General features: G+C 39.5%; 1 protein-coding gene across 4 annotated transcripts in view; it reads left to right on the forward strand.

The window, feature by feature from the left end:
- The first annotated feature begins 10287 nt into the window (after window positions 1–10287).
- The window catches only part of LOC124798511 (39S ribosomal protein L13, mitochondrial-like), a 37470-nt gene continuing 20329 nt past the window's right edge, over window positions 10288–27428 (forward strand). The window contains exons 1-3 of one of the 4 annotated variants that reach the window (XM_047261951.1): window positions 10288–10425; window positions 10489–10680; window positions 22743–22866. In XM_047261951.1, coding sequence (XP_047117907.1) covers window positions 10657–10680; window positions 22743–22866 — 148 coding nt within the window. In that variant the 5' untranslated portion in view covers window positions 10288–10425; window positions 10489–10656. Of the gene's footprint in view, window positions 10430–10488; window positions 10681–22742; window positions 22867–27428 lie in introns of all 4 variants that reach the window. The other 3 variants (XM_047261952.1, XM_047261953.1, XM_047261954.1) reach the window with 3 other exon arrangements.

The following is a 27428-nucleotide window of genomic DNA, read 5'->3' on the forward strand; positions in this document are numbered from 1 at the left end:
ACGAAAAACGTCTTCTACAGCACTTCTTGGCATTTCATGTTGCGGACGAACAAACATGTAAGTCTCTGTTCCTTTCATGGATTTCACCTCAAATGTATCGGTTGTTGTCGCAATTGGCTACATTGAAAGATCCTGCGTCTTTGTCCATTGCTGAAATGTGCTCACTTCTGTCCGGTCCATCTATTTTCAAAAGCAAACGGATGTGGTAGCCTTTCGTGTTGCCTTTTATCGCTGTCAAAAACAACCGAATCAGTCCTATCGCGCTTGGGCTGCTGAACTTCACGGCTTCAGTAGAAAGTGTCAATTTGTTACTGTAGTTCACAAAGAATCCTACGCCGATTCCATGGTACAGGATGCTTTTATCCGATCGGCGCCCGACAAAGAAGTTAGGCAACGTGCCCTTCAGTTCGCAAATCCGACTCTAGATGAAGTCCTGTCCATCGCTCAGTCTTTTGAAATTTCTCGCGCCGCTGGAGCGCAAATAGAGGCATGGGGCGACGTCGGGGAAATACAACCTCTGTGCGATGTTGACGAAGCGTGTGGCGTGTCCCCGCCGGTCGACGTGGCCGCAGTACACTCCCAAGCGCAGCCTCGGCCTAACCGTAAACAAACCTCTAAGAAACTGCAGCAAAACCCACGGCAACTTCCTTCATGTCCGCCGTGTTTTACGAAACATTCACGAGAAGATTGTCCACAACGTTGGGTCATGTGTCACAAATGCAAAAAAAAAAAAGGGTCATGTGTCATCCGTTTGCAAATCCGACCGCATACATGATGTTCATGAACATGACGCTGATTCTGATTCTGTGTTGTCTGTCAATTGTACGCCTTCCCTTTCAGGGAAGTTATTCCTCACTGTCCAAATACTTGGTCGAGATGTTCGCATGCAGGTGGATACTGGATCTGCTGCCACTATCATCAAATCTCAGACGTATCTTCAGTTGGGTTCTCCAGTCCTGTCACCTGTCTCTAGGCAATTACGGACTTACAATAAACAGAAGATTTCTCTCTTGGGACAATTTGATGCTGAGGTATCTTACAAATCTGTCGTTCACACTGTTCCCATATTTGTGGTCGACCATAGTAATGCGGAGAATCTTTCTGGTTTCGATGCCTTTCGCGTTTTTGGGTTCTCCACAGATTACGCTGTCAATATCGTCTCTGATGCTATTCCTTATGCTCAATTGGATTCCTTGTCGACGACATTTTAGTCCCTTTTTTCTCCTGGGTTAGGCCGTGCCAACGACTTTGAAGCTCATATCACGCTCAAACCCAGTGCTCGGCCTAAGTTTTTTCGGGCTCGGCCCATTCCTGTGGCCCTTCGTGATCGGGTCAAACGGGAGCTGGATCGTCTCACTGCTTCAGGGGTCTTGCTTCCTGTCACTTCCAGTGAGTGATCCTCTCCTGTCGTTGTCGTTGCTAAACCAAATGGTGATATTCGTCTCTGTGGCGATTTCAAAGCCACTGTAAATGCTCAATGCCTTATCGACGCTTACCCTATGCCTCGACATGAAGAATTGTTCACTAAACTTGCTGGAGGCCAGTGTTTTTCTAAACTTGACCTGTCAGAAGCCTATCATCAACTTCCTCTCGACGCTGCTTCCCGGCAGTTTCTGGCCCTTAACACGCCTTTCGGCCTCTATCAATACCAACGATTGCCATTCAGGGTTGCCAGCGCCCCTGCTATCTTTCGGCGATTCTTGGAACAATTATTGCTCACTGTCCCTGGGTGTATCAATTACCAGAACGACATTGTTGTCACTGGCTCCAGCACTGACAAAAGTCTTCGAAATCTCTGCACACTTTTTCATGTCTTACAGACTGCCGGTCTTAAGTGTAATTTTCAGAAATGAAAATTTTTTCAGGCATCTTACAGAGTACCTGACGGCTCAACACAAAAGTTTTGTCTCAGGTACAGATAGTGTTGAGGATCAGTGGACAAAGTTCAAAACCATCGTACAATATGCGTTACATGAGTATGTGCCAAGCAAGATCGTAAGAGATGGAAAAGAGCCACCGTGGTACAACAACCGAGTTAGAAAAAATGGTTCAAATGGCTCTGAGCACTATGGGACTTAACAGCAAAAATGGTTCAAACGGCTCTGAGCACATAGCCAAAGCCTTGCAGACAAACAAAAATTACGCGAAGCGAAATGTAGTGTGAGGAGGGCTATGCGAGAAGCGTTCAATGAATTCGAAAGTAAAGTTCTATGTACTGACTTGGCAGAAAATCCTATAAATTTTGGTCTTATGTCAAAGCGGTAGGTGGATCAAAACAAAATGTCCAGACACTCTGTGACCAAAATGGTACTGAAACAGAGGATGACAGACTAAAGGCCGAAATACTAAATGTCTTTTTCCAAAGCTGTTTCACAGAGGAAGACTGCACTGTAGTTCCTTCTCTAGATTGTCGCCCAGATGACAAAATGGTAGATATCGAAATAGACGACAGAGGGATAGAGAAACAATTAAAATCGGTCAAAAGAGGAAAGGCCGCTGGACCTGATGGGATACCAGTTCGATTTTACACAGAGTACGCGAAGGAACTTGCCCCCCTTCTTGCAGCGGTGTACCGTAGGTCTCTAGAAGAGCGTAGCGTTCCAAAGGATTGGAAAAGGGCACATGTCATCCCCGTTCTCAAGAAGGGACGTCGAACAGATGTGCGGAACTATAGACCTATATCTCTAACGTCGATCAGTTGTAGGATTTTGGAACACGTATTATGTTCGAGTATAATGACTTTTCTGGAGGCTAGAAATGTACTCTGTGGGAATCAGCATGGGTTTCGAAAAAGGCGGTCGTGTGAAACCCAGGTCGCGCTATTCGTCCACGAGACTCAGAGGCCCATAGACACGGGTTCACAGGTAGATGCCATGTTTCTTGACTTCCGCAAGGTGTTCGATACAGTTCCCCACAGTCGTTTAATGAACAAAGTAAGAGCATATGGACTATCAGACCAATTGTGTGATTGGATTGAAGAGTTCCTAGATAACAGAACGCAACATGTCATTCTCAATGGAGAGAAATCTTCCGAAGTAAGAGTGATTTCAGGTGTGCCGCAGGGGAGTGTCATAGGACCGTTGCTATTCGCAATATACATAAATGACCTTGTGGATGACATCGGAAGTTCACTGAGGCTTTTGGAGATGATGTTGTGGTGTATCGAGAGGTTGTGACAATGGAAAATTGTACTGAAATGCAGGAGGATCTGCAGCGAATTGACGCATGGTGCAGGGAACGGCAATTCAATCTCAATGTAGACAAATGTAATGTGCTGCGAATACGTAGAAAGATAGATCCCTTAACATTTAGCTACAAAATAGCAGGTTAGCAACTGGAAGCAGTTAATTCCATAAATTATCTGGGAGTACACATTAGGAGTGATTTAAAATGGAATGATCATATAAAGCTGATCGTCGGTATAGCAGATGCCAGACTGAGATTCATTGGAAGAATCCTAAGGAAATGCAATCCGAAAACAAAGGAAGTAGGTTACAGTACGCTTGTTCGCCCACTGCTTGAATACTGTTCAGCAGTGTGGGATCCGTACCAGATACGGTTGATAGAAGAGATAGAGAAGATCCAACGGAGAGCAGCGCGCTTCGTTACAGGATCATTTAGTAATCATGAAAGCGTTACGGAGATGACAGATATACTCCAGTGGAAGACTCTGCAGGAGAGACGCTCAGTAGCTCGGTACGGGCTTTTGTTAAAGTTTCGAGAACATACCTTCACCGAAGAGTCAAGCAGTATATTGCTCCCTCCTACGTATATCTCGCGAAGAGACCATGAGAATAAAATCAGAGAGATTAGAGCCCACACAGAAGCATACCGACAATCCTTCTTTCCACGAACAGTACGAGACTAGAATAGAAGGGAGAACCGATAGAGGTACTCAGGGTACCCTCCTCCACACACCGTCAGGTGGCTTGCGGAGTATGGATGTAGATGTAGATGTAGATGTAGATCTATCACATACTTGGGGTTTCAACTCTTCGGGATGGTATTCGTCCGCTTCAGCAAACTGTCGCTACGATCGATGCCCTTCCTCGCCCTACATCTGTTAAGGAACTGCAGGCCTTCTTGGAGAAAATAGCATACTATCAGAAGTTTTTACCGTCTGCTGCTTTGGTGGCTCAAGCATTGCATCGCCTGTTGTATAAAAACGTGCTTTTTAACTGGTCCGCATCATGCGATGCGGCTTTCCAGAAACTGAAGACTATGCTGAAACAGGCCCCATGCCTGGCTACTTATCGACCTGGCCAACATCTTGTTTTTGCCACGGGCGCCTCTCATTACAGGGTCGGTGCAATCCTTGCACACAGTTTTTCTGATGGTTCTGAACAACCCATTGCTTATGCCTTCAAAACGCTCACGGGTGCCCAACAAAAGTAATCTCAAATTGAAAAAGAAGCTTTGGCCATTATTTATGCTCTTCATAAGTTTGGTGTTTTTCTCTATTAATCCAAATTTCATCTTGTTACGGATCACAAACCCCTTGTTTCCTTGTTTCATCCATCAACATCACTTCCCGACAAGGCTGCCCACCGCCTCCAGCGTTGGGCTCTTTACTTGTCTCGTTTCACTTATGAGATTTATTTCCGGCCGACGGCTCAACATGCGAGTGCTGATGCACTGTCTCGCCTTCCCGTGGGTCCTGATCTGGCGTTCGATAGGGACGAACTTTTGAGTTTATACCTGGATGTTGCCGAGCAGCGGGTTGTGGACGGGTTCCCCATCACCCGGGACTGGTTGGCGGCTGCTACAGGTTCTGACCATACCCTCTCCCGGGTTTTGTGCTGTATTTAGAAGGGTTGGCCAGATCGTCCGTCCGCTAAGACTTCTGATCCGTTGCGGAACTACTACACTTTGCGTTACTGCCTCACGGCTAGGGATGGTGTTATCCTCCTTTCTACCGAAAATGCTTCGCCGCGTGTTGTGGTACCTGCGTCTTTGCGTGCTTCGGTCTTGCGCCTCCTTCACCAAGGGCACTGGGTTGTCTCTCGCACAAAATCTCTGGCGCGCTGTCATGTGTACTGGCCCGGCATCGACTCTGAAATCGCACACATGGTCGCTGCCTGCGGCCCTTGTGCGTCACAGGCCGCTGCCCTGAAGTCATCTTTGTCACCGTGGCCTTCGCCTGAGAAGTCCTGGGAGCATATGTTTACGTTATATTTTGGAGACTGCAGTTCTTCAATCCTAGAATCAGCACTGATAATTGTATCCAGCTTTTTATTCATTGATAGGTTATCTTCCGATATTTTATCACTGCCAACCACTCTGTACTACCCCAGTTCTTGGAGATACAACCAGAAGTATATATTATGCCACAGCCGAGACAATATAGAGATATAGGAATCTAAAAGGAATGATAGCCATCGATTCATCTTACTTAAAGAACTAAATTACCTGTTTTCATACAAACAAATGGTTTCCTGACAATTGTATCTACTACCCTAGTTGAAAACGAGTCACAGTTGTAATCTGAAGAGGCATTTACAAATGTATCTCCTACGAAGTGTCTGACCAAGGTTAGATGTTACATTGCTATATTTGTCATTTATTTTTAAATTTTGATGTCTGAATAGTATCCCCTGCAAAGAGAAAGAGAGAGAGAGAGACGTCAGACTGGCTAGGGTACAGCTGTCAGTCGAACAGAGTCGGTTGATTTCGTTGACGGATTGCTCTGTAATGTAGCCTGAGTTATGGGTAAGTTTGAAAGGTTGTGAGTTGGTGAAGCCAGCGAATGTAAATGCCAGATAAAAGTTGTGGTAACAGATTGACCTGTATAGTAGCCTAAAGATGGGTTTGCACACATAACACAAGAGTCTACACAGTTAGTGGCATACTGAAGTTGCATGTGTGAACTCTCAGTTTTCAGTGGCGCAACGTAAGAGATGCAAGAGACGCCACAGGAAGTTCAATTTGATTGTACTTTTTTACGCCACTTCCCTCCTTCCACTGCTCCCTGGTGGCTGTATTTCGAAGCATGAGCATCCTGAAGCAGTTATTGTGGAGTAATAGTTCCTGCATTCAATTCGATTTCTGTATGACAGGTGTGTGTGTGTGTGTGTGTGTGTGTGTTTGTGTGTGTGTGTGTGTGTGTGTGTGTGTGTGTGGCACAACAGAACACAAAATATTTTCAAACCAACGATGTGGGACTATGCCACAATGTTGATGGGTTTTTGGATGAATAAATAAATAAATTTATTATGTTGCCCAAAAGCGAGTCATACAATATAAACTTCATCATTTGTGGGACTAAGCACTGTATAAATTGTGGATTACTAACAGGAAATAGCCCCAAATGTTATGTGGCAGCTGTTGAACTAAATTTAATTACTCTAAATATCTAGATCGATGAATAAAATAAGATTCTAAAATCTTGGAAGAGTGGTGTGTCTGCCGATGACTTTTACGTGGCTGCTGTTGAAAGATTCCCATAACAGACAGCTATTGCGTCTTCGAGTGTTGTTTGTTTCCCATGTAGGGTTTACTAGTCCCCCATCGGGCGCCTCCCCAGGTGGGAGACAGGGGAATGCCCTCTAGATATAGAGGGTACTGGGAAAAAATGGCTCTGAGCACTATGCGACTGAACTTCTGAGGTCATCAGTCGCCTAGAACTTAGAACTAATTAAACCTAACTAACCTAAGGACATCACACACATCCATGCCCGAGGCAGGATTCGAACCTGCGACCATAGCGGTCGCCCGGTGGTACCGGGAAAATAAAATAACCATGGTGAACCAAAACTAGCATGGGCATGAGAGGCTCAGTCAGCTGCAGTGAAGGCAACCCTCCTAGGCCCAAGTACCCGAAAATCAAGACTCCTGGTCCTCCAGGTTGGGGGTTGGTGTGTGGGGCTAAAAACCCCACCACCACCACAAAACAGCATATTGTTCAGCAACCAGTTCACAGAGACAACTGAACTGTTTCAAACTTACGACAACCAAGGCACATCAAACAGCAAAGATTTTGGTATATCGGAATAGGGAATGTGAGAAGTATCTTCCAGGTGGGAGCCAGCAGGAAGCTCAAGAAGGAATTACTGAAGTACCGAAATGACGTTGTAGCATTGTAAGAGATAAGATGGAAACAAACAGAGATGGTCGATCTTCAGCATTATACCTTGATCAATAGTGGGAAGAAGAAAATAGATAAGGAACAGGTTTTATGGTAAAGAAGTCAATCAGTTACGCCATAATGGGATATGAAACAATAAATCCCAGATTATGTCGATTGAGGTTGAAGGGAAAATTCTCCAACTTGTCGCTGTTTAGTGTGCATGCACCAAAGGAGGATGCAGCAGAAGAGAGGAAAGAAGAATTTTATGAAAAATTGGAGCAAGTATATGAAAAAATGGTTCAAATGGCTCTGAGCACCATGGGACTCAACTGCTGAGGTCATAAGTCCCCTAGAACTTAGAACTACTTAAACCTAACTAACCTAAGGACAACACACACATCCATGCCCGAGGCGGGATTCGAACCTGCGACCGTAGCAGTCGCGCGGTTCCAGACTGTAGCGCCAGAACCGCTCGGCCACCAGTGGCCGGCTAGCAAGTATATGACAAGCTGCCAAAGTATGATGTCAAAATTATCCTGGGGGATTGTAATGGTAAGGTATGTAAAGAGAAAGGGAACCAACTGGTGGAAGGACTTCATAGTAAATAGCTGGAATCAAATAACAATGGTTGGAAAGTGACTGAATTTGCTTTTAGCAAAGGACTGGTAATTAAAAGTATGTGCTTCCCACACAAAGACATTCATAAGGAGACTTGGATATCATCAGATGGGCTGACAAGAAAACAAATAGATCATGTACTGATAGATGGACGGCATGCCTGAGATATTTTGGATGTGGTCAGCTGCTGAGGAGCGATTACTGACTCAGACCATGTTTTGGTAAGAATCAAAACTTTATGCAGGATTGCTGTAAAAGCCATAAGGGTTGGTTGGAGAAGAGTAAAGTTTACAATATGGAGATGCTTAAAGACCAGAGGAAAGAGGAAGAGTATAGGAACAAAGTGCAAGACAAGCTGCAAAAGATCAGCGCAATGGAGGGACAGGATATCAACGTACTGTGGGAGGAAACTAAATTAGCATTAAATACAACAGCCCAGGAGATACTCGGAGAAACAGGAAAACAGAAAAGAAACGGATGGTTTGATGAGGAGATGTCAAAGGCGCTGGTTGATAGAAATCAAGCTCGACAAAGAATCTTACAGAGACCACATGAACTAATTTGACTATGTTTAAGGAGAAGAGAAGGATAGCTAAGAATTCAGCATGGACTGAAAAGAGAGTAGAGGAAATGGAAAGGATGGATGAAATACAGAAGAACTTTGAAAATAAGCAGGGGCAGAAATTATTTTATGGTGTGGGACAAACAAAGAGAGGATACTAGCCAATGGTGGACATGCTGGAAGATGAGACAGACAGTTTGGTAGTTGGAAAAGAGAAATTAATAGAAACATGAGCACAACATTTTGAAGTGTTACTGTCAAACAGACACATCGTAAGTGAAGAGAAAAATGAAAGGTCTAGAAAAGAAACTGAAGGAGAACAAGATGTGGATGGAGATGATGATGTAGTAGACACAGAACCACCCTCGATAGAAGAGTTAAGAGAAATTATAAAGTAACTTAGTAATAACACAGTTCCTGGATCCAACCCCATAACAGCTGAAACGATAAAACACAGAGGTGAAATATTAGTAATGAGGATACATAAAATAATTACAATGGCCTAGGAAACAGAGAAAATGCCAGAGGACTGGACGTTAGTGACCATCTGCCCTATACATAAGAAAGGATCACGCATGCAGTGTAAGAACTACCGAGTAATATCTCTGCTGAGCATCGTCTACAAAATCCTTTCTACTGCTATAACAAAGATAGTAAGTAGAAGAGCAGAATGAATTCTAGGCGAGTACGAGGCAGGCTTCAGATCTAGGAGGTCTACAGCTGGGCATATCTTTACAGTACGTATGGCGCTGGAGAAGACCTACGAATATATTAGTGTATGATTAGAACATCTCTTTACAGATTTTAAGTAGGCCTAAGACAGAGTTAAAAGACCAGCACTGTGGGAAACAAGGCAGACATTCAAATTTCCTAAGAAGTTAATAAAATTAACTAAGATGACCCTGGAAAGCAGTAGAAGCCAAGTTAAAGTTCAGCCATGTCTGTCGAGATAGTTTCTACTTTCTAACGAAAGAAGGCCTAAGACAGGGAAACCCATTATCCCCATTACTATTCAATCTGGTATTAGAGAATGCAGTGAGATCAATAACCACAAACCCAGGAGGCAATATTTACAATAGGCTTCTTCAAATATTAGCCTATGCAGATGTGTCTTAATAAGTGCTAGAAGTAAGGACGCGCTTACATCAGCTTTCAAAGAGACTGAAGCCGCTGGCAAGAACCTTGGTCTAGAAATTACTGAGACAAAATCTAAGTATATTGTAACTGAGAGAGTTAGAAGAAACATAGACGATCTCCAGTGAGAAGGGTACAGTTTCGAAAGAGTAGAAAGTTTTATATACCTTGAGGCATGGGTACTGACGGAGACTTTGGAGAAGAAATTAAATATCTGGGAAAGGAAAGTGCTGAGGAAGATTTTTGGTCCTGCAAAAGGAGACGTATGAAGAATTAGGACTAATGAAGAAATAAGGTCTCTGTACAAAGAAACTGATTTGGTAACTTCAGTAAAAATGGGAAGGCTGAGGTGGTTAGGATATGTCCAGCAGATGACAGAAGAATGGCTTCCGAAGAAGCTGATGATGGAACTTCCTGATGGTAGAAGAAAGAGGGAACGACCACGTGTGAGATGGCTGGAAGAGGTGGAAGCCGAGAGCAGTACCAGCACGTGTGCTGAAGACCGAGACGACTGGAAATCTGTGATTGAGGAGGCCAAGGTCATCAGAGGACCGTAGTGCCATGGAGTAAGTAAGTGTTACTTCTCTTGTAAATGCATTTGTGACCCCTGATTTATCCCTGTACGAAATATATTTTCGGTTCGAACATTTAGGTTTCATCTTCCTTATATTTAACTCTTGTCACACGTCTAGTGTCATAACCTGCACTAATACGTAAATGCAACCCATACGATATCAGTTCAAGCTATGTTGAAAGCTGTACTACTGCGCAGCAATTGTAGCGTCATGTGTGAACTCTAGGTCTCGGTACCAAAGCCACACGCTTTGACGTCTCAGTAAATGTGTGCATAGGTTGCGTGTGTGAATCGGGCGTCAAGTTCGGCGCTATATTTAATCTGTCGATTTCAGTCGAACGCCAGTTGTACCATACTCATTTTAGTTACGTCTCTCACTTGATCCATAGATAAGTAAATTTAAAACAATCGAATAAATCGATGTTTGCAACTTGGAACTTGAGTTCGTGGGAAGCGTCTACCTGTGGCGTTGTTTGTAATGTTCAGTTTAAGTGAAAAATGATTTGTTTCTCATAGGGATTCTTGTATTTTCAGCTACTATTGTGTCAATAGGTTGCCGACGTCGTGCTACGTATGAAGGTTATATTAAAAATATAACATGTTTATGAATTTTCGTTTTGAACGTTTGTAGCTGCCAACTAGTGTACATCACTATTACAGTGGAGATTAGATGACTCTGCCTTTAAAATACAATTTGTAAATATGAGCGTGTATAAGAGAGTGCAGGTTAGTTGTTGTTTAACTGTTATTTCTATTGATATACTAAAAGATATTATAGCACTAGTAGCCTTTCTATGTCAACTTCTTCGAAAACAAAATCTATATGTAGGTATGACAGATAGTTCCGGTGGAATTCATGGTTACCTCATGCAACAAAAGCCGATATACAATGAGCCCTGAACCAAAACTATACGACAGATACACTACGTTACAATAGTTTATAGTCAGTTGCTCTTATCTACACCAGTCATTTAATTTCTTCGCCGTATCCTCTGTTAAAAAGTTATCTGAGAATTCCACCGCTATATAGTTTACCTTATCGTCTGCAAATAACGTGTGTGTGCCATCTATGAAGTTGTCTGTCAACCTTTGTGAACAAGGGTGGTCTTGTTACAAGGCTCCAATGCTTAGTTGATGCTGAATCCCTTTCTGATGAGTTGACATTCTTCTCTTCACATACACGGTTGAATAATCTAACTCGAGCATGTAGTTCGCTAAATAAAAATTGAGAATGTGTTAAGCAGGCTTCCTTAAGTTCAGAAATTTGGGGACCAGCACGATTTTCCTTCCTTTTTTTTAATTAGCGTTTTGGACTTCGTGAATCAATAGAGATTTCCAGTTTTTTAAGTTGCAACAAGTATTAGGTCTACTATTGACACACAGGTGGGTTAATCATGAGCAGGTGTTATCATTTGTGCATTGCAGTTTTCAACTGTACACTTCAGCATTGTTTTACCCTGTTTCCAGTTGCAATCATTTCGTTTCCTTGTAATGCCCAACAAGGATTGCATCATCCATGGACTACTTACTAGTGGCTGCAAGGCACATACATCTCCATTTCACTTTTATTGCTGTCAGGAACAAGTATTCCACTGCAGTCTGTTCATTGATCATGTATGTATCAATAGATTCACTCCACCTACATAGCTGAACTTATGAAATGGCAATATTCACAGGTGTGAAAAAAACACAGAAGTTGATATTTATACAGTCACTTAACTTAAATAACTAAAATAAACACAAAAAGTTGTTAATATGAACATAGATATGTTAACTTCAATTTGCTTATGAAGCTTAAATGAAATCCACAATGCCCAGCAACACATATCGATTCACACGTTCAAAAATTAAAAAAAAAACTGATCTCATCTTAGGAATTCTGCTGTCACGTGTGTGACAGTTACACAGTATTTATTTGTTCATAAAACATTGTTATGTGTTACTGACTGTTAGAAGTATCAAAACAGTACTGCATATACAAAGTACAGAACATTTTCCATTTTTCTTGCAATAAATTGCCAGCTTGTACTTTTACATAGTTTGAATAAATGCTCTGTATAGATGCATATGCAGGACATTGTATGAAATACAAATTGCACGTGTCAGGATTTAGTCAAAAATTCTGCTAATCCTGTAATACGACATGTTTTGCTGAGAATGTGGAGTGTTTCACATATAGACAAAGCACTGCTAAAATTTGTGAGTCCTGGAAATTTAAAAAAAAAAAACTCTTACTTATGGGACAGAGGTCTCACATGCAGGACTGTGTACACATGTCTGGTAAGCCACAGCTATGTGACAGGATCAGTTTAATGAAATTAATATTAATGACAAGCTCAGACAGGCAGGTACTGGAGATACTAAATAATGGTACTTTTTTAATTGTAGCCATGTATGGGTACCCATTGGGAAATTTTCATGTATTTTTGGAAAACTTTGATTCTTTGTTTGGTATCTGTCAGACAGGGGGAAGCAAATTATTGTTTATGGGGATTTCAGTGTAGACTGAAAGAGTCCCATAGAAAGTTTGACCTTGAAGTATTGTTTGGTTCTTTCAGTTTGATGGCAGTTATTGATTTTCCTACCTGGGTGGTACAGGAAAGCAGCACACTGATAGATAATGTTTGTACAGATCAAGATAAATTTAATCAAATAAATTCTTTTCCTGTTATGAATGGTCTGTCTGATCGTGATCCACAGCTAGTTGCAGTACATGACATAGCTCCATACAATAATGCACAAAACAGTCCCCAAAAATAGCGAATTCAACTAACAATTGCAAATTTTAGGGAAAGGTTGCAACAGTTAGACTGGGATGAGGTGTATAGGGAACCTCTTGCTAATTTAAAATTTAACCTATTTAATGATACCTTTGTGAGTATATCTGAAAACAGCTTTCCTAAGAAAACAGTGAAATATAATTGTGTGTGTGTGTGAAAAAAAAAACAAGGGGGGGGGGGGGGGGGCATAAAAATATCTTGTAGACAGAAAAGGGAAATGTGTCTCATAGCTAGGAGGAGTAATATCCAGAAACAGTGTAACATTATAAAAGTTACTGCACTGTATTAAGAAAAGTTGTTAAAAAGTCCAGAAGTATGTGCATTATGTTTGAGATTAGCACCTCAATTTGGAATATTGCTAAAAGGGAAACAGGGTGGCTGAGAGCGCGGGAAGATGGAATTACTATCAAACTCAGTGAAAGGTTTGTTAACAAGGAGTCAGAAGCAGAAAACATTTTTAATAGGCCTAGTCATTTTTTAAGTGTTACAGAGAAAATAAGACCCAGAAATTTATTAGAAAATGTAAGGCAGTATATGGAAGAGGCAATACCTATGCAATTCGATAAAATTGAATTTCAACCCACCACTGCTACTGAATTTAGGAAAACAATCAATTCACTAAAAAGTAAAAGCTTGCATGGAATTGATGGCATTTCCAGCAGAGTACTAAAAACTTGTTCTCAACAAATAAGTAAGACTCTGCCACATATGTAGTAGCTCATTGAAACAGGGCATTTTCCCAGGTAGACTGAAATATGTTATTGTTAACCTATTCCATAAAAAAAGGGAATAGGTCGATACTAACAACTACTGCCCAATTTCAATTCTGACAGCTTTATCCAAAATTCTTGAAAAAGCAATGTGTTCAAGATTAGCTACACATATTGGCTTTCAGAAAGGCTTAGGGACATCAAATATTAAATGCTCTGAATAACCTAACATCACCCATTGTGATATTTTGTGATCTGTCAAAGGCTTTTGACTCTGTGAATCACAAAATTCTTGTAGATAAGCTTAAGTATTGTGGTGTAAGTGGGGCAGTGCACAAATGTTTTAATTCATATTTAACTAGAAGAATGTACAAGGGTGAAATTAATAGTACAGATAATCTGCAAAAATCAGCAGTCCTCTAACTGGGAGGTATCAAGAATGGTGTCCCACAGGATTCACTCTTGGATCCCTTTTTGTTCTTAATATATATTAATGATTTGCCACTCTGTATTCATGAAGATGCAAAGTGAGTTTCTTTTTGCTGGCAATATAAGTGTAGTAATCACACCCAACGAACAAAAATCAGTGAAGGAAATTGTCAATGATGTATGTAGGAATATTAAGTGGTTCTCTGCAAATGGGCTCTCACTAAATTTTGAGAAAACACAGTACATGCAATTCTGTACAGTAAATGGCATAACACTATTGATAAGTACAGACTCAGAGCAGAAGTCTGTTGCTAAGGCAGAATATTCAAAATTTCTGGGTGTGTGCATTGATGAAAAATTGAATTGGAAAAAACACATTGATGATCTGCTGAAATGGCTTAGTTCAGCTACGTATGCAATTAGGATTATTGCTAATTTTGGTGATAAACGTATCAGTAAATTAGTTTAATATGCTTGTTGTCATTCACTGCTTTCTTATGGCATCATATTTTGGGGTAATTAATCATTAAGAGAAAAAGTATTCATTGCCTAAAAGTGTGTAGTCAGAATAAATGCTGTAGCCCACCCAAGATCACTTTGCAGACATTTATTTAAGGAACTTGGGATGTTCACAGTACCTTTGCAACACACAAATCCAATTATGAAATTTATTATTAATAACCCAACCTAATTCAAAATTAATAGTAAAGTGCTTAGTACAACACCAGAAGAAAGGATTGATGATGATGATGATGATGATGATAATGATGATGACGATGAAGTCCCATACTCCTTGACAGAGTGTAGGTGAACGATGCGGGAGACCCGCACGGCCGTACTAGGCAAGGTCGTAGTGGATGGAGGTGGTTTGCCATTGCCTTCCTCCGACCGTAATGGGGATGAATGATGATGATGAAGATGACACAACAACACCCAGTCATCTTGAGGCAGGTGAAAATCCCTGACCCCGCCGGGAAGCGAGAACGCTACCGCGAGACCACAAGCTTAAAGGATTATATTCACTATTATGGGTTACATCTGACTTTGGCACAGAAAGAGGCGAATTATGCTGCCACAAAAATCTTTGGTCATTTGCCAAATACCATTAAAAGTCTGAGTGATAGCCAACCAACATTTAAAAACAAATTAAAAGAATTTCTGACTGACAACTCCTACTCGAAGAACGAATTTTTAGAGGTGAAGAAGTAACTGAAGAAAGGTATTTTGTAAAGAAAACTTACGTTAAACTGACACACACCACATCATTGCGAAATATCATATTCATGACCTAAGGAACAAGTATTAATGTTATGAAATGTTTACTGTATTTCAAGACTACATATGTATTGCTTATGCAACTTGTCTAGCGAGGAAGGAAGTTGTAGAATACAGTTTTGAAAACAATGTTGCCCGCATCTCGTGGTCGTGCGGTAGCATTCTCGCTTCCCACGCCCGGGTTCCCGGGTTTGATTCCCGGCGGGGTCAGGGATTTTCTCTGCCTCGTGATGGCTGGGTGTTGTGTGCTGTCCTTAGGTTAGTTAGGTTTAATTAGTTCTAAGTTCTAGGGGACTGATGACCATAGATGTTAAGTCCCATAGTGCTCAGAGCCATTTTGAAAACAATGTCACTTGTCTTAACAGATTTATTTAATAAAGATTCCAACATAAACAGAAAGCTACATTTAAAAGTAAATTTTTTTAAGGATGTTAGGTTCAGTTTAATGTGAAATGAAAGCAGATAATATAAAACAGTGGCAATTAAATGTATTCTGTAAAACAGTAATGTCCATGCTTGTTTACAATTTGTAGCATTGTAATCTTCTTCAGAATTTCAATATCATTGTAATAAATGCTGTCAGGGAGAACTGGCCATTTGAAGGTACCTGGGCCAGCTTTGTGCATAACTGTTATGTTGATCCCTCGGAGTCAGTTTTATGGATCTGTCCAGGATATTTTTGTCCATTTTATGACTCAGTTACCCAATCTCCAACAGACCAATTGTCATATTGATTGTGCATGGAAGGGAAACTTGCATCATCATCTAAGGTACTATTTGTACAAATTGTTACTTCTTCATCTATTTCAGTCACATGAGACTGTGATATTCCTGGAATTTCAGGAATGTTTTTCCAAGGTTTCTCTTGTTCAGTGTTTAACTTAACATATCCTGATCCATACAGAGTATGGTAGTATTTTTGAAAACTTCAGGTGCAAGTTTGTAGAAATTCTTGGCAGACTGAACAATGGTTGCTTCCATTCCTTGGGCCATGCTCTTCTGGCGTACAAGATGCTTTGCATTTCCACCCACTCTATCTGCAACACCTTTTCCATGTGAAGTGGCAAAATATTTCCACGTAAATTTCTTGGAATGCTTTGCAAACAAAAAATCAAGAAGTGTAACTGTGAATCATTTTTTTTAAATTCTGAGGATGGGCCCTCACTACCACCTCTTAAGAATCAGCTTCAAATTTATTTGGCAAATTGTATCATACAGTTTATTCATAGAGACAAATATTGTTTCTTTGTCCTTATGAGGAGTACTTGAAAATATGATATCAAATAAGTTTTACATTTTCCCTTGTAGAATGTAACTGCAGTAATAAAAGAACATTTCTTCTAGATTACCGTGCACCTTGAATCTCATTTTGATACTCGCAAGAGTATGACATAGCAGAACCTACCTTCTCACTTTGTATTCTTTTATCCCTGTCAGAGTCTGTATGCTGAATGCCTTTAATGTTCACGTGATGCAGCATTTTAGAGAATTGTTCTATGAGCCATTCAGACAATTCTCCCAGATACCCTTCCTTACAGAGGAGCTGAGACCTCCCAGTATCTTCTTTTCCCCGTTTTATTGCATTTCAGGCTCACTCGACGCCACAAGTTTACTCCAGGAACTGCATGTGGAACATTTATTTTGCCAACAATTAGAACTTAAAGCAGTATCACTCAAGTGAAAATTCCAGGAGTCATCACTGAAGTGATATTGCCAACTCTTCAACTTCAAAATGAAATTCTCAGGAATCTCACACTTGCATTGGCCTGGATGAATACACTTCAAAAGTTGAACATTCTATGATACTAAGAAGCAAAACTTGAAAAGCCTATATGTAAATCTGTGCTATAGTCTGTCAGTAAACTGAAGAGCGAGCGAGCGAGTCCCCACTCTGCCTACCCTGCTACGTCACAGGACGCTTCTACAGGCTGTTTCACAACGTAGTACAGTCCCCGCCACGGCACGCGCTTTAAATCTGTGGTGATGCCGTGTACAGATACGTCCTGGCTGCGTTTATTTTTGGACAAATGCGTTAAGAGTATAAGGGAAACAAAAGACAATAGCTTCTTCGAAACAAAACATTATAGAGTAAGTAATTAACATAAGAACGGAAGTCAGGATTCTACTGCAAACATAGAACCGAATGCCTATTCATGTGAATGTTTGTTCCTCTATTCGTAAGACGAACCAGATATAGTGCAATTAATCTGTAGAATTTAAAGCTTGTTCTTACTTTGTGTTTCTACTAAAAGGCAGAAGTTTTCTTTGAACGGCTGCATTAAAACTTAAAAATTCTTGTAACACGAAGAGTGTTTAAAAAGTAACCAGAAATGTATAATTTTGTGTGTTGTATTAGTTCCATTCGCACTGTCTTTGTAAACATGTCTGAAAAGTATTTCCAGTTAAATCCCATTTCACGCAATGTCTTGCGTAAAACATCTTTCTGCCAATGTTTAATGGCGGGAAGTAATTTCCGTAATATGGGCACTATTTTTTGGTTTCCATTGTTTGTCGAATGACTGATTTTGTGAAACTGTCTATGAAGATGGGTTTCCTCCCTAAATTATTAGTTTTTATTCGCGGCGATTCCAGTAAACCATGCACCTTGTTTTCGTGTTCCTCCCTTATGTGCCCTATTGTGGCGAGGCTGACGTTTGCATTAACTGCAGTCCTTTGATTGGGACTGGTAATATTAGCCAACAGTTCTTTGTGGGTCGCCTCTTTAACACACGCTGTAATAACGTTAGAGACGATCGAACGCTTGTTACTCCGCAAATACTTCCTCTTCTTCGTATTCTGCACATTTTCTTGCAATGCAGGGCGATTGTCCATCACTTTCGGGTACTGAAATATATCAGTGAGTACACAAAGCCAACTGACTGACACTGGCAACTAAGATCCCATGAACAGAAATGACGTATGTCACTGCACGCCGAACTACACCACGAGACAGGTAACGGGCAACTGATTTTGGGTGGCCCTGTAGGCCAGTGGCAGGATTCTTCCGGGAAAGGACACTTCCCCCACCAGAAGCACTGCTCGCTCTTGAGTTTACAGACAGACTATACATTCTTCCATACAGATCTGGAGGGCCTCTCGTAAAAACATTCTCAGATAATATTCCTGCAAAATTTGTTTCTTTCCAATCACACATACAGTCTATCATCGCTGGACATGTGTATACAATATCATGCAGAAGAAGAACTTGGCAATTTGGAAATAATCTTTATTTTAATAAGTGGACATTTTCTTGTGCATTACATGTGCAAGAGCCTGGCCAGTTTTCTTTGCCAGTCCTTCAAGTAGAGCTGTCTTTTTCTAAGGGTTGTGGAAAGTGCCCGGGTAGGTTTTGGTAAAGCCTTGGTGAATGTCTGAGGACATCGGTATTCTTTTTAATGTTTTTTAATTTAATGTTTGCTTTTATTTTCTTTCTTCTAAATCTGTGGATTTTTTCTTTGTTATGACTTCTCATTTTTCTCATCCTGGCTGCACTTGTGGACATTTGTTTTGGTTGATATGCTGTTTCTGTCAAAATATAAACCAAATTAGACCTATGAATATCTTAAATTAAATTATTTGCCTGTGGCTCAAGCTAAATATGGATAGAAAGTAGTAAATTCATACTCTTATAGCATTATTTAAGTAAAATTAGTATCCTTTCCATATGTTGATATGAGTATGGTGTCACGTGTGGGACAAAAGTGAAATTAAGACATATATAACTATAGTGAACACATAATTGAACCATAGCAGTCATATGTCAATAGTTCCACTCCTATCCTACGAAAGAGAGCAACCCTCATTTCGAACATTTTTCCCGGGATGAAGGTTGAATCGTAACGTTATTTTTGTCAGTTGCAGGACAGCTGATTTTGTGTAATTGAACTCAAAATTATATGGTTATAAGCTATAAATGTGTTAATAAAATATGCATGCTGAGTATATTTATACTTGCTATTTTCAGAAACTAGAACCACTTTCTGTGTATCGCATCACAGGTATGAAGTTGTACCACGTGAAGATTTACTAATTCAGCATACACAAATTAGCTGATGGGTAGCCATCTTTAACCTATTGCTGCCAACTGGTAAAATGGAAATTTCTGTGTAGGACACTGCTATTATATATTTCATTATGCTTTAACACAGTTTATAGCACACAAATATTTTTTATAAAATAAACGTATGGTTACTGCTTTTCATGGAATCACCCATCTTAATAGTACTTAAAAAACTCAGTCATCAAAAAAAAAAAAAGAAAGAAAAAAGACCTTGACTAGTGAAAAACAAAAAACAAAACAGGCAGTAGACAGACAGCAACATAAAAATTGAATACTCTCTGCCCCTTAAAAACGATAAACTTTCAGCCAGTGCCCAATATTCATTTTCCTACACCAAATACCAGGCAAACTGAAATTGTGTAAAAAAAAAAAAAAAAAAAAAAAAAAAAAAAAAAAAAAAAAAAAAAAAAAAAAAAAAAATTAGAAACACTCCTTTCCAAATAAACCACACCCATTGGGAAATACTTAGAAATATAAAATGTCTCACTCTTCCATAGCCAACCAATCAAGATGACATTTGTTTCATGGGCACAATACAACTCAGATGTGCAATAAGAAAGAGAATAGTCAAATAAACAACATTGCTAGTACACCTGCCCTTATTTTTTCGAAGCAGACTCCCTACCGAAATGATCTTTCCAAGTTGTCCTCTTAACAGCACCACATAAAACCATCACTGCTACGAGAAGGAGCCACTATAGTTTTCACATTTTTTACATTTAATATGTGCTGTCAATATACCACACTTTTCTTTGAAAGTTACTGTGCTTAGTGTATCACGCATCTAGCCTGTCAAAATAAGGCTCTTAAACTGTAGTACTGGATGCATCATAAAACTAACACAAGCAGCAACTTTTTGCAAATAACAACAAGCCCAGTAACTTTCCTGATCTTGATATTTACTGCAAGAGTGTGCAACCTCAAGTGACACATCCTTCAGAGTGCTCTATACTTGCATGTCAATTTTCAAACACATCTCCAATTTTTGACGTCACACACCACATTGTTGTTATGTCACGGATTGAAGCATTGGTTGACCCCAAATGAAACAGTTTCTCATCACAGATCTCTTTGTGGAAGTGCAAGTCTAGCAACAGCTGTTTTTCATCAGCGTATATTTATTTGAAACAGTGACTCTTAAAAATGGGGGGCGGGGGGGGGGGGGGGGGGGGGGAAATCACCCAGATGATGAATACTGTGTATTGTGCTGATTAATTTGAGTTGGTTCAAAGAACGTTGTGTTATAGAAATATGACATGGCCTAACATGTCAGAAGACTTTTACTTTCAGTAGTTATGTGATGTTGGTTATAGTACAGATATTTTAATCTCCTTCTCAGCTCATAAATAAAAAGGCTTCAGACATTTTTCCATTGACATGTGTATTCGCGGTAGTTGACATGGGTTATTCCTTTTCAGCCATGATGGGTTTTTTATGTACTTCACTGGTGTTCTAAGAATACTAATATTTGATTCTCTCCCTATAAATATTTGAGAAAGATGATGTGTACAGTTTTCTTCTAATTAGAAGCTGTATAACATAGTGTAATAGTAATGATAAAAGGTATTTGTATAATGCAAGCTTTCATGGACAATGTTCACTTCTTTGTTAACTTCTAGTTTTTCGGATTTTTAACCACAGTCATAGGTTTTGCAAAAACAGACATAATGTCTTATGGGATAACAGCAATCAGTGATTTTATGTTACTTTAAATCCGTCTTGATTGCAAATTTTTTATTATTCATATGACCGGTTTCGGTTCATTCAGAACCATCTTCAGATCTGTAAAAATAATTATACTAATTTACTATTTCACGAAAGCAAATCTTTTTCATCCTATCTTATCAACATCAAATGTACCAGAACGTACCTGATATTTAAGTTACAGGAGTAACCCGTCCAATTCAGCAACTTTCACATGCTACGTCACATAAAATTGGTTGGCAGAGTGCACGTCATTTATATTAATTATGACACTATTACCGACAGGTGGCGTCTGGTACATTTGTTACATTACATTTGCACATACTGTATTCAGTAGATCTTTTTTATATTAAAAATATTTAATTAAAATATGTAGATGTCAAAGCTAAAATCTGTACTTGTCAGGATTAAAAAACAGTAAAATTATCATTTTTATACGATCTAACAGGCATAGGGCGATTTATATATCTATGGTGCTGGTGTGAACTTGTTTTCTTCTACGGTCTGCTTCCGTGGTTCCCGCCACTTTGGTGTTGTGCCGCGGCCGCTCAGTCGTCTGCTGTCCATCGCTGCGGGCAAGAGGGCCGCACAGGAGGGCCCCGTCAACGACGCCTGGCGTTGCACGCGTCTTCCGGCTTCTCCACCGCGCACCATCTCTCATCCCCCGGCCTGGATCTCCATACGCAACAGTTGTCATCTTAGTAGGTCGTCATAAATGCTAAAATCCTCAACGAACAAAGCGAATTCAATCATAACGCCTATTTTAGCATTTATGACGACCTACTAAGATGACAACTGTTGCGTATGGAGATCCAGGCCGGGGGATGAGAGATGGTGCGCGGTGGAGAAGCTGGAAGACGCGTGCAACGCCAGGCGTCGTTGACGGGGCCCTCCTGTGCGGCCCTCTTGCCCGCGGCGATGGACAGCAGACGACTGAGCGGCCGCGGCACAACACCAAAGTGGCGGGAACCACGGAAGCAGACCGTAGAAGAAAACAAGTTCACACCAGCACCATAGATATATAAATCGCCCTATGCCTGTTAGATCGTATAAAAATGATAATTTTACTGTTTTTTAATCCTGACAAGTACAGATTTTAGCTTTGACATCTACATATTTTAATTAAATATTTTTAATATAAAAAAGATCTACTGAATACAGTATGTGCAAATGTAATGTAACAAATGTACCAGACGCCACCTGTCGGTAATAGTGTCATAATTAATATAAATGACGTGCACTCTGCCAACCAATTTTATGTGACGTAGCATGTGAAAGTTGCTGAATTGGACGGGTTACTCCTGTAACTTAAATATCAGGTACGTTCTGGTACATTTGATGTTGATAAGATAGGATGAAAAAGATTTGCTTTCGTGAAATAGTAAATTAGTATAATTATTTTTACAGATCTGAAGATGGTTCTGAATGAACCGAAACCGGTCATATGAATAATAAAAAATTTGCAATCAAGACGGATTTAAAGTAACAGTCATAGGTGTTAACTTCTAAATTTCCTTTCCTGCTCCAGTACACATAATCAAAAGCCAATTATTAATTACCATTCACAGATCTTTATAACACTAACTGTAAAATGTTCAAAGTACTTATATTTTTCCAAACAGTAAATGTGGAAAATTTTAAACACCTTTAAATGAACACACTATGTAAATATCTGCCACTACAGAACACAGAACATTAGGCATAACATTATTTCTTGATAATACAACCTAAATTTTAAAAAGTCACCAAGGTAATGAAAACAATACTTTTAAATACAGTCCAAATAGAAAATTAAAGGTGAATAAACTGGTTTTTTTCTTACATTTACAGCAGTGGGCCACATTTGCACGTGTGTGGCATGTTTTTGATGCTACATGGCAGAACCCATTTGAATCTGCCCAGATGATCAAAAAATATCTTTGTGGTCTGAATAAGCCAATATATCATCCTATGAGTAAGTAATTTTAGTGTTGTTTTGTAATGACAAGTCGTTATGTGGTACAGATATGTATACCAGAATGAAAGACCAAACTATGGGAATTTTGAACTACTGTTTTTGGTTTAATCTTTTATTTCATTACTTGGACACTACTCTGGATTAACGTATTCATTCAGTCACACATCATGTTCTGTAAATATCATCATGAAAGAGTGCCTTCACAAGTGTGGAACAAGTGAAGTTATACATTAATCAGTTGAGGTAAAAGCTGCTGCTGAATCTCAGTCAAAATGTTTGTAAATGATATTGGGCTGTGATAGAGTTAAGTGTAAGTGATAGATATAAAAATAACCAGAAGAAGGAAGCTTCCAGTTTTGCCTACTTGCTGTTGGTGTGTTGGAATGTTTGATTCTCGTGGAAAGGAACACAATGAAGGCAGAATACAACAGTGATTTTTTTTTTTTTTTTTTTAAAAAAAGTTATGGTCAGAGCTTGAAGAGCCTGGAGAGACTTGAGGGAGAATGTAATCATAATGTATCAACAGTGTCTAACAAAGCAGTTAGTTCTGCTGGCTTCACATGGTTGAGGATCATGCAGATGTCAAGAACCACACAAATGTTATGTATTTTTGATGCACTATCAACTTATAACAAATTTGACTGTTAAGTCAAAACTGCTAAGAAATTTTGGTCCTCAGAGTCTGTCAGTGGATCAAAATAATGTACCAGTGAAGCAGAATATGACAGATAGAAGGCCAAAATAATGAATTTGATCTTCTGAAAGTTTCTCCAGGGAAGATGGTAATAGGCTGCCTCCTTTCAATCATCTCATGAATGCCACAATGGAAGATATTCAAATAAAAAAGCAACTAAAATCGCTTGATAGTCGAAAGACATGTGGAGCAGATATGTGCAGGATTCTACAGGGATCATGCAAAAGAACTTGGTTCCCTTCTAGCAGGAGTCTGTCATAGTTTCTGGAGCAACAGAGGGTGCCAAGTGGTTGGAGAGAAGTGTGTGTCATTAACCATTTTGGAAAAGGCCATTGGACAGATGCACTTAATTATGCAGGGTGTTTCTGAAAGAGCATGCAAAAATTTAACAGAACATAGAAGATGTTCTACTGAACAGTTTGAGGTAGGAACCTGGGGTTAGAGAAGCCAGCTTAAGAAGATAATTGGAATAAAATCACATTACTGTGTACTTTTTTCTTTATATTAGTTACAGTTAAGTTCAAATAGCATCATTGACACAATGCACATACCATGTGTACTGTATCTTACAAAATGTGCTGAAATTGATGGCCATCAGCCTCAATGCAAGCATGACATCAGCAAACAAGATTCTGACGCACCCTGACAAATATCCCTGGTGTGTTTAAAATTGCATCACAGGCAGCTACAATTCTGGCAACTAATTCCATCTCCGTATCCTCTGGGATCTTGTACACAAATGACTTAAGATATCCCTATAGGAAATAATTAAAAGGATTCAGGTCAGGTGACCTTGCAGGCCGTGGAATAGGGCCTCCCCTTCCAATCTAATGACCAAGAAATACAGTATTGAGATGGGTGCGAACATCCACACTGAAGTGAGGCATTGCACTATCGTGTTGTATCCACATCGTCGCATGTACAGTGAAGGATGCATTGTCCAACAATTCAGGTAGAACTCTTTTGCACAAACCTCAAGTACAGGTGGCCATTCAGATGGCCCAGTAGAAGATAAGGCCCAGTGAGATTGTTAACTACAATGCCAGCCCAGACGTTCACATCAAAATGTACTTGATGGTGTGGCTCTAATGCAGCATGAGGGTTTTCCTCATGCCAAACATAGCTATTCCTGCTGTTCGAAATACCACCACAATCAAATAAGACCTCATCAGTAAAGAGCACAATTTGCCACAATGTGACCCATGGTGCGAAGTCAGTCACATTGCATCGACTCGTTGTGGGTGATATGGGTATAAATATTGTTCTTAGAATACTTGCCACAGGCTAGTACGTGCAGTGCCCATTTCACGTGCAATACAACGAGTACTGCACGTTCCAGCACCTCCTCTTCAAAGTCGAGTGTGGGTCAATCCATTTCAGATCACCCAATATAAATAAAATTTGTTGCTAACATTTTTTATTTTCCTGATTTTTTAGAAATCATGTGTACCGTATATGTAGACAATCACAAAACACTGCTTGAAAAACTTTATAAGCCGTAGTTTTTTCTGGCAGACATTTTAAGATGGAAAATGAGGTTTGCGGAAAGTTTAATTGCTAAGTTAATTTTGAAAGATATCAGAATAATTCAAAAACCAGTGTGTTGAGCATGAAATGAACTTCAGGCATACATTTTTCTAATTTTTCTATCATGTAAGAGAGTCAGGCAAACTCTTTCTGTAAAGAATCGGAAAAAATTTATCAGTTCTTGCTTTTCAAGACCAGAAATTTTTTTACGAAGGAAGGGAGACTCACTAATAATACATTGTTTCTTTGTTGATTACTTACATAATACCTGCAGTACAAGTTTTAGTCCTGAGAATGCACTTCTGTTTTTTCTAGAGCTTTTCAAAAATGTCCAAAAACCTTTTAATGTCAATTTTCACAGCTCAGTTTCTAAAAAGGGACTGAATGAAAACAAGTGGAAATTTTACAGAATGTTCTTTATACTAATAGGAAAATCTTGCAAAAACTTCTGTTCGAAGCACAATCAACTGGTTTTTAGCAGTTAAGGTGCAATAAACATTAATGATAGGTTGTGTTAACCTGTCGATATGTTGTTGCTTGGTGATTAAACAGTTGTGGGGGAGGATAAGAAGAGGCAGAAGAGTTTACGATATGTTTTTACAAAATTGTGTTGTGGAACAATGGCCACATCACCGAATACATCTGTCAACTTCCATTGTACACAAATGTCTTGCAATAACATGCTGAAAGTTTTAGATATATATCATTATGGTCTACTTATGCAGTGTGTGAAATTTGGCTTGGATACTACTTGTCCCTATTGTGCTACCACCCTTCGAAAATCCATGTTTTTCAGGTAATTTTTGAAATTTTTTTTATTTTTGTGTGCATGTAACTCTTGTTTGTGTAACTGATATGGGCATGATGAGTTCTGTGTGTGTTTAGGCCACATTAAGCTTACCACAAAAAAATTTATACCCTTTTTGAGTGAATTATATTTGGCATAGAGGGCGCCTACAATATGTACCTTTTAACGTATTACATTTTTAAAATCACATTTTGGAATTTTTTATTTTCCCTCAGAATTATGTTGTTGGTGTTTTGATTCATGGAGTGTGTTCTCTAAATGGATGTTACTGGGTTGTAAAAATTTCACTGGACTGTGCAGAAAAGTTCCAAAGTTATTAAGACCTGAAGTTGGGTCTGAAGATAGATTGCCAGATGTGGGTTGCAATCTCCGGGTCACACCATCTTCTTTCACAAGTCATAATTCTGGAACTAATTGGCAGGGGAAACTAATACTGTGTACACGAGTGTTCCACACATGGTAGAATTAGTGTACTGAATTTCAGTCAAATCTGAGTCTATGAGCTGGAGCCCCTGGTTGAACTGACATGGAATGACCCAACTGACCTGTGAAAATTCAAGTTAAAAGGTTTCCGGCCATTTTTGAAAAGATCTAGAAAAACAGGAGTGCATTTTTACGACTAAAACTTATACTGCAGCTAATTAAGTAAGTAATATACACAGAAATAACATATTATTAGTGATTCTCTCTTCGTTCATAAAAATTTATGGTCTTAAAAAGTAACAATTAATCATTTTTTGCGAATCTTTGCAGAAAGTGTTTGACTGATTCTCGTACAAGATAGAAAATTTTTTAAAAATGTGTACCTGAAATTCATTTCGTACCAAACCCACTGGTTTTTCAATTATTCTGATATCTTTTAAAATAACTTGGCAATTAAACTTTCTGCAAACTTCATTTTCCATTAAAATTTGCCCAACTGCCAATTTAAAAATGTCTGACAGAAAAAAGTATCGCTTATGATTTTTTTTCCAGCAGTGTTTTGTGACAATCTATGGGAAACACATGATAAAAAATTTCAGAAAAATACAAAGTGTTGAGCCACATTGTCTGGGTGATTTGAAATGGATTGACCCAAGTGTAAATGGTCCTCATGTTGCCAGGTCCCTCTTTTCTTCTTTCCAATGAACCAGTCTCCCCATCGATCAAGAGAAATAAACACTTATCAAGATGGATAATGCCTGTTAGGAAATCATATCCTGTACGGCCTTTCAGCAGCAAGAGCATCGCAACATACTTCCCCATGCGCAAGGTGCATGTCAGTGAGTTCTGTGAAACTGTACCGGTACTCCTCCATCGTATTGTATTGTAAGTTTTCTGTGAGTAGCAAAGAGTAATGAATGGGTCTGTCATTGAGTCATAGTTGTTCTGCATGGAACAACGTAAACACGATACAACAGAGATGGACAAGTAAAGTAAACAAAACCTGGCTCATGATTTCCTAGTAATTAGGCTCATTCTCATTGTCTCCTTGTAGGAACTAAAGAATGTACATGCAAATAAACAGCACAGTAGATGTAAACTTGTATG

This window comes from Schistocerca piceifrons, chromosome 5 (genome assembly GCF_021461385.2).
Source record: "Schistocerca piceifrons isolate TAMUIC-IGC-003096 chromosome 5, iqSchPice1.1, whole genome shotgun sequence".
NCBI classification, from domain to species: Eukaryota; Metazoa; Arthropoda; class Insecta; order Orthoptera; family Acrididae; genus Schistocerca; species Schistocerca piceifrons.